The following is a 13,840-nucleotide window of genomic DNA, read 5'->3' as shown; positions in this document are numbered from 1 at the left end:
GCCGGCTCCCGCCTTATGCTAATATCTCTTATGCTCGCGTGTTGCGCATTCCTCTCCTCGTCCTTCCCGCCTTCCTCAGACTCACAACCGTTTCCGGGCCTTGGACCCTGATGCGCCCACTGCCCCCTCCTCTGTTCCTTTGGGTTCTCTCCCGAAGGATCCTCCTCCTGGTCCTCTGTCTGGGGTTCCCCTTCCTTCTACCCGGTCTGTCGTGTCTTCTGTGTCTTCTTCCTCGTCCCCCTCCGATCCTCCTTCCCATCCTCTTCCTCCATCTATCGGCTCTCCCCACCGCCTGTCGGTGCGGGCGGATGTCCATCGCTCTCCTAACGGCCGTCGTGTGTGCTCTCGTTCGGCTTCTCCTGTTGAGACACTGGAATCCGTTGCCCGGTACGTAGTTGCTGGGACACCGGTCTCTTTAAGTCAGAAGCGTAAGCCTGGCTCCTCTCCTTCCTCTTTCCCGGCGGGTAAGAAGGCTTCACTTTCTTCCTCAGCTCCTCCTTCTGGCTCTGTTGCTCCTTCCCCTCCCGTTTCAGTGCTTGCGCCCCCTGTTCCTGCTTTGGAGGTTTCTTTGGCCCCTGCTTCCCTTTCGGTTGCTGCTCTTGCTGGGGTGCGCTCCCCTCTTTCTACTCCCCCTCCTCCTGCTGCTGTCCTTGACGGCTCCTCTCCGTTGTCTCCTCCTCCTCCTCCTCCGGACCCTGCCCGCCCACCTCTGATCTGTTCTCCCGTTTCCTTCCCTCCGTCTTTGCTCAGTTTACCCATACCCCCTAACCCTGACTTTGCTGACCCTGATCCCGACCCTGATATTCTTTAACGTGCTCTGTTGCTCTTTCGCCTTTGTTTCTTCCTTGTTCTCTGTTTTTGTCCTTTCTCTTCTCGTCGTTGTCCATTCTTCAATGGAACGTTCGAGGTTATTACGCCAATTTCCTCGAACTCCAACTTCTGATTTCGCGGTTTTCGCCCCTTTGTGTCTGTCTCCAGGAGCCAATGCTTGGTGCTCGTCCTGGTCGTTTTCGTGGCTATTCCTTTCTCTCCCCCCCCCCCCAGCCATTGCTGGGGCTTCTAATTCTTCTGCTCTCTTGATTCGGGCTGATGTTCCCTTTGTTCCTTTACTTTTTCCTTCGCCTCTCCATTGTTCTGATGCTCGTATCTTTGTGGGGAAATGGTACACAGTTTGTTCCATTTATCTCCCCCCGAGTGTCCCGCTCTCTCTTCCTGATTTGAAACACCTCCTGGACTCCTTGCCGGAGCCTGTGCTCCTGCTGGGTGACTTCAATTGTCGTCATTCTCTTTGGGGTGACGTTCTGACGAATACCCGGGGTCGCCTCCTTGAGCCGTTTCTCCTCTCTTCTGAATTCTGGTGAGCCCACTCATTTGGACTCTCGGACTCGCACCCTTTCTTGTCTTGATCTTTCTCTCTGCTCTTCTTCTCTTTACTTAGATTTCACGTGGCAGGTTCTTGATGATCTCCATGGAAGTGATCATTTCCCCATCCTTGTTTCCTTTTTCTCTTTTCGCCCTTCCCTCTCTTTCCCTAGGTGGCAGTTTGCTAAGGCAGACTGGACCCTATTTACCTTCAGTGCTGCTCTCCCTGACCTCTCCCTTCTGCCTCTCTCTCGCGCTCTCCTCCTTTTTCATGACACTGTCTTCAACGCTGCCCTCCGCTCTATTCCTCGCTCTTCCTCTCGGAGTCCACGGAAGTGCGTTCCCTGGTGGAATGCGGACTGTGCTCGGGCTGTCCGCTGTAAGCGTGCAGCCTGGAAGAGGCACCGCCGTAGGCAGACGACCGATTCTTTTCTTTTCTTTCGGAAAGCGAGTGCGGTGGCCCGTAGGGCCATCCGTACGGCTAAACGTGAATGTTGGGCATCTTATGTCTCAACGATTACGTCCGAGACCCCTCTGGCCCAGATCTGGAAGCGTATCCGCAAGATAGCGGGTAAGTTCGTTCCCGATGTTTCACCGGTCCTTCACCTCCATGATACTCTTGTGGCGGACCCGTTGCAGGTCGCTTCCGAACTGGGTTCCCACTTTTCTTCTGTTAGCTCTGGTCTTCATCTTCCCCAATCTTTCCTTCTTCGTAAACCTGTCCTTGAGTCTCGTCCTTTAGATTTCTGCACTCATCTTCAGCTTCCCTATAATGATCCCTTCTCTCTCTCTGAACTTCGTTCTGCCCTGGCCCTCTGCGGTTCTACGGCGGCGGGCTCCGATGGTATTCATTATGAGATGCTTCGCCATCTCCCTCCGAGCACGTCTCAGTATTTACTGAGTCTGTATAATCGGATCTGGGAGTCGTCGTCAGTCCCTGAGGACTGGCTCGATGCCGTTGTCCTCCCTGTTCGCAAACCGGGGTCTCTGGGTACTTCCCCTAAGGACTTTCGCCCTATTGCTCTCACAAGTTGTGTCTGCAAACTCTTTGAACGTATGGTTAACGTTCGTCTGATGTGGTTCCTGGAACACCATCACCTCCTCTCCCCTTCTCAATTTGGTTTCCGCAAGTGCCGCAGCACGACAGATGTCCTGGTGAACTTGGAGGTCTATATTCGTACTGCTTTTGCTGCGAAGACCTCCGTTGTTGCCATCCTTTTTGACCTAGAAAAGGCTTACGACACCACTTGGCGTTATCATATCCTATCTCAACTTCATTCTTTTGGCCTTCGTGGTCGTCTCCCTCTCTTTCTCCGCAGCTTCCTCTCTCGTCGTTCCTTTCGGGTGCGCCTTGGTACCGCTCTCTCTCCCTCTTTTCAGCAATACGAAGGTGTGCCCCAGGGTAGTGTTCTGAGCACTACTCTTTTTCTTGTTGCCCTCAATGGTCTTCTTTCCTCTCTTCCTTCTGGTGTCTTCTCCGCTCTCTATGTCGATGATCTTACCCTTTGTTGTCAGGGTGATGATTCGCCTCTCCTTCAACGCCGGCTTCAACTTGCAATTGATGCCGTGTCGTCTTGGGCCACAGGTCATGGCTTCAAGTTCTCTACTTCTAAGACTTGTGCCATGACTTTTACGCGGAAACGGGTTGTTCTTCGTCCCTCTTTGTCACTTTATGGTCATCCCCTTGAATACAAAGATTCCGCGAAGCTTTTGGGGTTATTCCTTGACACTTGTTTGTCTTGGTCTCCCCATATCTCTTACCTCCGTGTTGAGTGCTCTAAGGCCCTTACCCTCCTTCGGGTCTTGTCCCATACTTCTTGGGGGGCCGATAGGCGCACTCTCCTTGCTTTACATTCCTCTCTCGTCCTGTCTAAGCTCGATTATGGTTGCCCTGCTTACTCGTCTGCTTCTCCTTCTACTCTTCGCCGTCTTGATGCTTTGCACCATACTGGGTTGCGCCTCAGTTCTGGTGCCTTTCGTTCGACTCCCATCCTTAGCTTATATGTTGACACTGGCTTCCTGTCTCTCCAGGACCGCCGTGATCGCTACTGTCTTCGCTATCTTGCGCGGTCCTTGCAACATCCTTCCTCTCGCCTCTGTCGTGCTTTAACTTTTACCCCTCCTGCGGTTCCTGTTCTTCTTCACCACCTCCCTCTTTCTGTCCGGTTATCTCGCCTACAGGATTCTCTCTCCGTTCGTATTTCTGATGTTTCTCCTCGTGTTGTTCCTTCTTTGCCCCCGTGGAGGGTCCCTCTTCCGCGGTTTTGTACTTCCTTGACCCGTATCACTAAAGCTTTTACCCCTCCTACGGTTCTAAAACGCCTTTTCCTCGAGCACTTTTCTTCTCACTCCCGCTCCGTTTCTGTCTTCACCGATGGGTCTAAGTCAGCGGACGGTGTTGGCTACTCTGTTGTTTTTCCTGATCGCACTTATATGTGTCGCTTGCCTCCGGAGACTAGCATCTTTACAGCGGAACTTTATGCTATTCTCTATGCTCTTCGTCTCCTGCTTTCTCGTTGTCAGTCTTCCTTTGTGGTTGTTGTTGACTCTCGTAGTGCCCTCATGGCTCTCGGGTCCTTTAATCCGGTTCATCCAGTAGTTGTCGAGATCCAGCATTGGCTGTTTCTCGTGTTCCCAGCCATATTGGTGTGTCTTTAAATGAGCGTGCGGATGCTGCCGCTAAGGAAGCTGTCCGCTCTTGTCCCATCTCTCGTAAAGGCATTCCGTATTCCGACTTTTACCCGGTTATCCATTCCTAAGTCCTTACCCGTTGGCAGGCTTCTTGGTTGTCTGTTACTGGTAACAAGCTACGTACTCTTAAATGTTGTGTTTCCTCGTGGCCGTCCTCCTTCCACCGTAACCGGCGGTGGGAAACAGCTCTGGCGAGGTTGTGTATTGGCCATACTCGCTTAACCCATGGTCACTTGATGGAGCGCCGCCCTGCTCCTTATTGTCCTAGTTGCATTGTCCCTCTTACGGTCGTGCATGTCCTTCTTGAATGTCCTGACTTCCAGGACGAGCGTGTGTCTTGCTTTCCGACCGCCCCTCGCGGTCACCTGTCCCTCGATAGAATTCTTGGTGACTCGGATACTTTTGATATCGTTCGCCTTATGCGTTTTTGTTCTCGTATTGGCATCCTTGGTGATATTTAGCTCCCTCTGATTATTTTGCATATTTGATGGTGCTACATAGCCTTCCCGGTTTGGTGCCTTCTTTTGATAATTACTTACTTACTTGTGACCTTGTTGGTGTTCTAAAGCACTAGAGCCGATGGAGTTGGCTGAAGGAGGTTAATCTTAGTAACATCAGGGTAGTTACACTTCTGATACCACGACAAAGGGTTTTTGGGTTTTATATTTTTTTGTAGGAGTTTTATTTATTTATTTATTTATTTATTTATTTTTTCTTTATTTTTTTTTATTTTTTTTTCTTTATTCTTCATTTGGTGTAGATCGGGTCCGGGATGGGCCACTCATCTGGGTCGTCTGGCAGGCCGTTTAGTATTTGAGGTCTTGGGAAGGCCTCATCATGGATGTGTCTGATCACTTTTTGTTGGAGAGTGATTCTTCTGGTTGTGTGTGGTGGTTCGTGGCTCTCGTAGTCGCTGGTGGTGTTTACTGCTACGTAGGGATCTTCGGGGTCTGGGACATACATGTTCTTCATGCGGTACAGCTGTCTTCTGGCCAGGTAGCTGAGCCTGATGTTCATTGGCTTCATGTTGAGCGTCTCATGGATTTGGTCAGTTCTTACCCTGTCCATCAGAGTCAGGCCCTCCGCAAAGCGAAGTGCTTTGTTTTGTACTCATTGGATCTTCAGCATGTTGGATTTGTTGGTGAGGTTCAGGGGAACGTAAGAGTATTCCAGGCTAGGCCTTATGATCATTCTGTACAGGTGGAGCATGATGTGGGATGGGGCTTGCTTGAAACGGAAGAGCCTCGCCAGTGAACCCCGGGCCAACGCTGTCTTCTGGGATACGTACTGGGAGGAGTTGAGTAGCCTGTTGAAGTTGTAACCGAGCACTGTGTTGGAGTTTGAGATGGCTGTGGGTTCACCCCTGATTCTTATCTCCCCCTCATTTTCGATTGAGAAGGCCATACAGCCGACAGTGCTTAATTGGATCTTTTCTGGGTTAGTGGTGATCCTCCATTTCCTTTCCCAGTTAGCAGTCCTGGCTAGTTCTACGTTTGCCTTACGGATTACAGTTGCATGCTTGGCCGCTTGGATGCTAGGGTTAGATGTTATTACGTGTGTTACGTCGTCCGCAAATTGCACGATAATGGTGTCAATACTCTGGTTGGGGTAGGTCGTTAACAAAGATGTTGAAGAGAACCGGGCTCAAGCATGATCCTTGGGGGGACTCCAGCTGTTGGGGTGAAGGCTGCGGCCTCTTTTGCCTTGAAGCTGGGGGTAACTTGCCTATTCTTAAGGAAATTTCTGATCAGCCTGAGGAGGGTCCAGTTTTGCGCTGGTAAGTCTGCTAATTTGTACACAAGACCATCGTGCCACAGGCTGTCGAAGGCCTTGTGTACGTCCCTCGTCGCAATCAAAGCTACCTGTTTTTGCTTGCGAATTGAGCTTACGGCGTCGTAGATGATGTTTATTGCGTGCTGGGTTGATCTATGTGCTCGAAAGCCAAACTGTTTTTCTGTGAAGAGGTTGTTGTACTCCATGTAGTAGTTAAGACGGTTTGACATGATTTTTTCAAAGCACTTGCCTATTGTGTCTAAGAGGGAGATTGGACGGTAGTTGCCAGGTTGGTGGGGGTCTTTCTTGGGTTTGGGAATGAATATCATCTTGGCTGACTTGAATGCTACAGGAATGTGACCCGATGCCAGCATAGCGTTGAACAGGTTGAGTATGGATTGCAAAAGATTGCCTGGTAGAAGTTTGATCTGCAGCGCTTTGATCCCTGATGGTCCTGGGGCCTTATCTCGGATGCTATTGATGACTCCTCTCATCTCTAACATAGTTATGGGTCTTGTTAGAGGGTGGTCGTCTTCTAGGGTTGTCAGGTCTATCAGAGGGGTGCTGTGAAGGGAGGCGGCGTTTTCAGTTGTCCATTGGTTGACACGTTCAAAGTGAGCGTTGTTGAAGGCTCTGCTGTTTGAAGCTGTGAGTGTCTTTATCCATACTGCGCCCATGAGGTCAGCCTGGTCTTGCGGGTCTTCTATTTTTTCTTGTTGCTCCTCGTCATCTTCGTCCAGGAATGTGTGTACGAAGTGGGTGAGGCTGGGGTTAACCGATCCCAAGAGCTGTCTGATCTTGCGCCAGAAAGCTCCCGGCTTCCTTTTGAACTAGTTGGCCTGCCTCACAAGGGTTCCCCAAATGGAGTTCTTGTGAGTCAGCGTTAGGTCTATGGTTTCCCTTCTGAGTGTTTGTAGGATCAACGCTGGTGGCTGGCCAGTTTGGTAGTGGCTTTGGCAAGCTCTCTGGTACTCATTCATTTTGCCTCTGATTTCTCGGGTCGGTTTATATTGGTGGTAAGTCCTTGTGGTGGATATTTCACAGGTGGCCTCAGTTGCGAGCTGGATGCGGCTGTGGATGGTGTCTACTGCTTGGTCGATCGTTTGGGTTGGGAGGTTTTCGAACTCAATGATGGGGTCGTCAGCAAGGAAGGTGTCATATTCCCGGGCACGTATGGTTTCCAGTCTGGGCCTGGGAGGTGCCACATACCTGAAGGGGGCTGCTTGGAGGGATGTGACCACAGGGATGTGATCCGACCCCACGTTCTTGCCTGGGGTTACTCTGCAGTGGAACAGGTCACAATCCCTGTTGGTCAGCACTATGTCACGGGTGCCCCTCTGGTTGCACGCAAAGAACGTCTTAAAGTGGGGGCCTTGGAAGGAGAGGTCCCGGTTTTGCATTAAATTGAAGAGCTGCCTGCCCTTGAGGTCTGGCCTGGCAGGAGCGTTGAATAAGGCCTGATGGTGGGCATTCAGGTCTCCTGCGATGATAGTGGGGAGGTTCCTGTCGAGCAGCTTGTTCAGAAGGATGGAGGGGAGGTAGGCCAGTCTAGGTGGTAGATGTGCGGTGCAGACGATGAGGGGGCCGTGTGGCGTGGTGAGTTCAATTGCAAGAAAGTGGTCATCTTCTATGAGGATGGGGCGGTAAGAGAGCCCTCTTCTTATTTGTATTGCCACCCCACTGTACATCCCCCTGTTGACTTCCCTGGTGGAATATCCCCAAATGGAGATGTGCTGGTCCTGTCTAACCGCTGTTTCATTGAGTAAGATAATATCTGGGTTAAGTCTGGCTCCCTCCAGAGTGAGGAGGTATCTGTTGTTGAAGTAATGTTTGATGTTCACCTGAAGGATTGTGATCCCCATTATTGGTTATGAGACGTATGTGTTTGTTTGGCTCGAGCGCCAGTGTCCCATCCGTCCCGGTTGACCACCAATCCTTCCCCGTCCCATCCGTCTCGGTTGACCACCATTCCTTCCCTGTCCCATCCGTCCCGGTTGACCACCAATCCTTCCCCGTCCCATCCGTCCCGGTTGACCACCATTCCTTCCCCGTCCCATCCGTCCCTGTTGACCACCAATCCTTCCCCGTCCCATCCGTCCCGGTTCACCACCATTCCTTCCCCGTCTCATCCGTCCCATCCCAAATCATTGTACTGATCCCTTCCTAGTACTGTACAGTCGTAATGGCTTGGCGTTCTCTCCTGATAGTTCCCTTCGGTGCTAAGTCCTTCTAAACATATTTGCCGGACACTGAACCCATTATGTGTCTACTAAACGTATCTGCCGGACACTGAACCCATTATGTGTCTACTAAACATATCTGCCGGACACTGAACCCATTATGTGTCTACTAAACATATCTGCCGGACACTGAACCCATTATGTGTCTACTAAACATATCTGCCGGACACTGAACCCATTATGTGTCTACTAAACATGACACATCCACTCAGCCGTCATGGCTGGTCGACACATCTACTCAGCCGTCATGGTTGGTCGACACATCCACTCACCCGTCATGGTTGGTCGACACTTCCACTCACTCGTCATGGCTGGTCGACACATCCACTCAGCCGTCATGGCTAGTCGACACATCCACTCAGCCGTCATGGCTGGTCGACACATCCACTCAGCCGTCATGGCTGGTCGACACTTCTACTCACTCGTCATGGCTGGTCGACACATCCACTCAGCCGTCAAGGCTGGTCGACACATCCACTCAGCCGTCATGGCTGGTCTACACTTCTACTCACTTGTCATGGCTGGTCGACACATCCACTCAGCCGTCAAGGCTGGTCGACACATCCACTCTCCCGTCATGGCTGGCCGACACATACACTCACCCGTCATGGCTGGTCGACACATCCACTCATCCATCATGGCTGGTCGGCACATCCACTCACCCGTCAAGGCTGGTCGACACATCCACTCAGCCGTCATGGCTGGTCGACACTTCCACTCACCCGTCATGGCTGGTCGACACATCCACTCACCCATCATGGCTGGTCGACACATCCACTCACCCGTCATGGCTGGTCGACCCATCCACTCACCCGTCATGGCTGATCGACACATCCACTCACCCATCATGGCTGGTCGACACATCCACTCAGCCGTCATTGCTGGTCGACACATACACTCACCCGTCATGGCTGGTCGACACATCCACTCACCCGTCATGGCTGGTCGACATATCCACTCACCCGTCATGACTGGTCGACACATCCACTCAGCCGTCAAGACTGGTCGACACATCCTCTCAGCCCTCATGGCTGGTCGACACATCCACTCAGCCGTCATTGCTGGTCGACACATCCACTCAGCCGTCATACCTGGTCGACACATCCACTCACCCGTCATGGCTGGTCGACACATCCACTCACCCGTCATGGCTGGTCGACACATCCACTCACCCGTCATGGCTGGTCGACACATCCACTCACCCGTCATGGCTGGTCGACACATCCACTCACCCGTCATGGCTGGTCGACACATCCACTCATCCGTCATGGCTGGTCGACACATCCACTCAGCCGTCATGGTGGTCGACACATTCACTCAGCCGTCATGGTGGTCGACACATTCACTCAGCCGTCATGGTGGTCGACACATCCCTCAGCCGTCATGGTGGTCGACACATCCCTCAGCCGTCATGGTGGTCGACACATCCACTCATCCATCATGGCTGGTCGACACATCCACTCAACCGTCATGGTGGTCGACACATCCACTCAGCCGTCATGGTGGTCGACACATTCACTCAGCCGTCATGGTGGTCGACACATCCCTCAGCCGTCATGGTGGTCGACACATCCCTCAGCCGTCATGGTGGTCGACACATCCACTCAGCCGTCATGGCTGGTCGACACATCCACTCATCCGTCATGGCTGGTCGACACATCCACTCAACCGTCATGGTGGTCGACATATCCACTCAGCCGTCATGGTGGTCGACACATTCACTCAGCCGTCATGGTGGTCGACACATCCCTCAGCCGTCATGGTGGTCGACACATCCACTCAGCCGTCATGGCTGGTCGACACATCCACTCAGCCGTAATGACTGGTCGACACATCCACTCAGTCGTCATGGCTGGTCGACACAGTCGTCATGGTGGTCGACACATCCACTCAGCCGTCATGGCTGGTCGACACATCCACTCAGCCGTCATGGCTGGTCGACACATCCACTCAGCCGTCATGGCTGGTCGACACATCCACTCAGCCTTCATGGTGGTCGACACATCCACTCAGCCGTCATGGTGGTCGACACATACACTCAGCCGTCATGGCTGGTCGACACATCCACTCAGCCGTCATGGCTGGTCGACACTTCTACTCACTCGTCATGGCTGGTCGACACATCCACTCAGCCGTCATGGCTGGTCGACACATCCACTCAGCCGTCATGGCTGGTCGACACATCCACTCAGCCGTCATGGTTGGTCGACACTTCTACTCACTCGTCATGGCTGGTCGACACATCCACTCAGCCGTCAAGGCTGGTCGACACATCCACTCAGCCGTCATGGCTGGTCGACACTTCTACTCACTCGTCATGGCTGGTCGACACATCCACTCAGCCGTCAAGGCTGGTCGACACATCCACTCTCCCGTCATGGCTGGTCGACACATACACTCACCCGTCATGGTTGGTCGACACATCCACTCATCCATCATGGCTGGTCGGCACATCCACTCACCCGTCAAGGCTGGTCGACACATCCACTCAGCCGTCATGGCTGGTCGACACATCCACTCAGCCGTCATGGCTGGTCGACACATCCACTCAGCCGTCATGGCTGGTCGACACATCCACTCAGCCTTCATGGTGGTCGACACATCCACTCAGCCGTCATGGTGGTCGACACATCCACTCAGCCGTCATGGCTGGTCGACACATCCACTCAGCCGTCATGGCTGGTCGACGCTTCTACTCACTCGTCATGGCTGGTCGACACATCCACTCAGCCGTCATGGCTGGTCGACACATCCACTCAGCCGTCATGGCTGGTCGGCACATCCACTCACCCGTCAAGGCTGGTCGACACATCCACTCAGCCGTCATGGCTGGTCGACACTTCCACTCACCCGTCATGGCTGGTCGACACATCCACTCACCCATCATGGCTGGTCGACACATCCACTCACCCGTCATGGCTGGTCGACCCATCCACTCACCCGTCATGGCTGATCGACACATCCACTCACCCATCATGGCTGGTCGACACATCCACTCAGCCGTCATTGCTGGTCGACACATACACTCACCCGTCATGGCTGGTCGACACATCCACTCACCCGTCATGGCTGGTCGACATATCCACTCACCCGTCATGACTGGTCGACACATCCACTCAGCCGTCAAGACTGGTCGACACATCCTCTCAGCCCTCATGGCTGGTCGACACATCCACTCAGCCATCATTGCTGGTCGACACATCCACTCAGCCGTCATACCTGGTCGACACATCCACTCACCCGTCATGGCTGGTCGACACATCCACTCACCCGTCATGGCTGGTCGACACATCCACTCACCCGTCATGTCTGGTCGACATTTCCACTCAGCCATCATGGCTGGTCGACACATCCACTCAGCCGTCATGGCTGGTCGACGCTTCTACTCACTCGTCATGGCTGGTCGACACATCCACTCAGCCGTCATGGCTGGTCGACACATCCACTCAGCCGTCATGGCTGGTCGACACATCCACTCAACCGTCATGGTGGTCGACACATCCACTCAGCCGTCATGGTGGTCGACACATTCACTCAGCCGTCATGGTGGTCGACACATCCCTCAGCCGTCATGGTGGTCGACACATCCCTCAGCCGTCATGGTGGTCGACACATCCACTCAGCCGTCATGGCTGGTCGACACATCCACTCATCCGTCATGGCTGGTCGACACATCCACTCAACCGTCATGGTGGTCGACATATCCACTTAGCCGTCATGGTGGTCGACACATTCACTCAGCCGTCATGGTGGTCGACACATCCCTCAGCCGTCATGGTGGTCGACACATCCCTCAGCCGTCATGGTGGTCGACACATCCACTCAGCCGTCATGGCTGGTCGACACATCCACTCAGCCGTAATGACTGGTCGACACATCCACTCAGTCGTCATGGCTGGTCGACACAGTCGTCATGGTGGTCGACACATCCACTCAGCCGTCATGGCTGGTCGACACATCCACTCAGCCGTCATGGCTGGTCGACACATCCACTCAGCCGTCATGGCTGGTCGACACATCCACTCAGCCTTCATGGTGGTCGACACATCCACTCAGCCGTCATGGTGGTCGACACATACACTCAGACGTCATGGCTGGTCGACACATCCACTCAGCCGTCATGGCTGGTCGACACTTCTACTCACTCGTCATGGCTGGTCGACACATCCACTCAGCCGTCATGGCTGGTCGACACATCCACTCAGCCGTCATGGCTGGTCGACACATCCACTCAGCCGTCATGGTTGGTCGACACTTCTACTCACTCGTCATGGCTGGTCGACACATCCACTCAGCCGTCAAGGCTGGTCGACACATCCACTCAGCCGTCATGGCTGGTCGACACTTCTACTCACTCGTCATGGCTGGTCGACACATCCACTCAGCCGTCAAGGCTGGTCGACACATCCACTCTCCCGTCATGGCTGGTCGACACATACACTCACCCGTCATGGTTGGTCGACACATCCACTCATCCATCATGGCTGGTCGGCACATCCACTCACCCGTCAAGGCTGGTCGACACATCCACTCAGCCGTCATGGCTGGTCGACACATCCACTCAGCCGTCATGGCTGGTCGACACATCCACTCAGCCGTCATGGCTGGTCGACACATCCACTCAGCCTTCATGGTGGTCGACACATCCACTCAGCCGTCATGGTGGTCGACACATCCACTCAGCCGTCATGGCTGGTCGACACATCCACTCAGCCGTCATGGCTGGTCGACGCTTCTACTCACTCGTCATGGCTGGTCGACACATCCACTCAGCCGTCATGGCTGGTCGACACATCCACTCAGCCGTCATGGCTGGTCAGCACATCCACTCACCCGTCAAGGCTGGTCGACACATCCACTCAGCCGTCATGGCTGGTCGACACTTCCACTCACCCGTCATGGCTGGTCGACACATCCACTCACCCATCATGGCTGGTCGACACATCCACTCACCCGTCATGGCTGGTCGACCCATCCACTCACCCGTCATGGCTGATCGACACATCCACTCACCCATCATGGCTGGTCGACACATCCACTCAGCCGTCATTGCTGGTCGACACATACACTCACCCGTCATGGCTGGTCGACACATCCACTCACCCGTCATGGCTGGTCGACACATCCACTCACCCGTCATGACTGGTCGACACATCCACTCAGCCGTCAAGACTGGTCGACACATCCTCTCAGCCCTCATGGCTGGTCGACACATCCACTCAGCCATCATTGCTGGTCGACACATCCACTCAGCCGTCATACCTGGTCGACACATCCACTCACCCGTCATGGCTGGTCGACACATCCACTCACCCGTCATGGCTGGTCGACACATCCACTCACCCGTCATGTCTGGTCGACATTTCCACTCAGCCATCATGGCTGGTCGACACATCCACTCAGCCGTCATGGCTGGTCGACGCTTCTACTCACTCGTCATGGCTGGTCGACACATCCACTCAGCCGTCATGGCTGGTCGACACATCCACTCAGCCGTCATACCTGGTCGACACATCCACTCACCCGTCATGGCTGGTCGACATTTCCACTCAGCCATCATGGTTGGTCGACACATCCACTCAGCCGTCATGGCTGGTCGACACATCCACTCAGTCGTCATAACTGGTCGACACAGTCGTCATGGTGGTCGACACATCCACTCACCCGTCATGGCTGGTCGACACATCCACTCACCCGTCATGGCTGGTCGACACATCCACTCACCCGTCATGGCTGGTCGACATTTCCACTCAGCCATCATGGCTGGTCGACAC

At 53.8% G+C, this 13,840-nt stretch overlaps 1 protein-coding gene across 1 annotated transcript; it reads left to right on the top strand.

Moving 5' to 3' along the window:
• The first annotated feature begins 10,113 nt into the window (after positions 1 to 10,113).
• LOC138355348 (uncharacterized) lies at positions 10,114 to 13,688 on the top strand. Its single transcript, XM_069310229.1, has 4 exons — positions 10,114 to 10,596; positions 11,397 to 11,924; positions 12,064 to 12,639; positions 13,620 to 13,688. The coding sequence occupies exons 1-4, from the start codon at positions 10,114 to 10,116 to the stop codon at positions 13,686 to 13,688; spliced, it is 1,656 nt and encodes a 551-aa protein (XP_069166330.1).
• The last annotated feature ends 152 nt before the right edge of the window (positions 13,689 to 13,840 follow it).

The sequence above is a fragment of the Procambarus clarkii genome, chromosome 67 (assembly GCF_040958095.1).
Source record: "Procambarus clarkii isolate CNS0578487 chromosome 67, FALCON_Pclarkii_2.0, whole genome shotgun sequence".
Lineage (NCBI taxonomy): Eukaryota > Metazoa > Arthropoda > Malacostraca > Decapoda > Cambaridae > Procambarus > Procambarus clarkii.
Note: the sequence above shows the minus strand (reverse complement) of the source record. Positions and strands in the feature narration are given on the sequence as shown.

Bases quoted from the DNA above. Each gene is read 5' to 3' on its own strand.
- LOC138355348 (XM_069310229.1), top strand. From the start codon at position 10,114: ATGGCTGGTCGACACATCCACTCAGCCGTCATGGCTGGTCGACACTTC. The intron at 10,597-11,396 runs GCTGGTCGACAC...ATTTCCACTCAG, and splicing joins ACATCCACTCAGCCGTCATG to CCATCATGGCTGGTCGACAC. The intron at 11,925-12,063 runs GTAATGACTGGT...ACATCCACTCAG, and splicing joins GTCGACACATCCACTCAGCC to CCGTCATGGCTGGTCGACAC.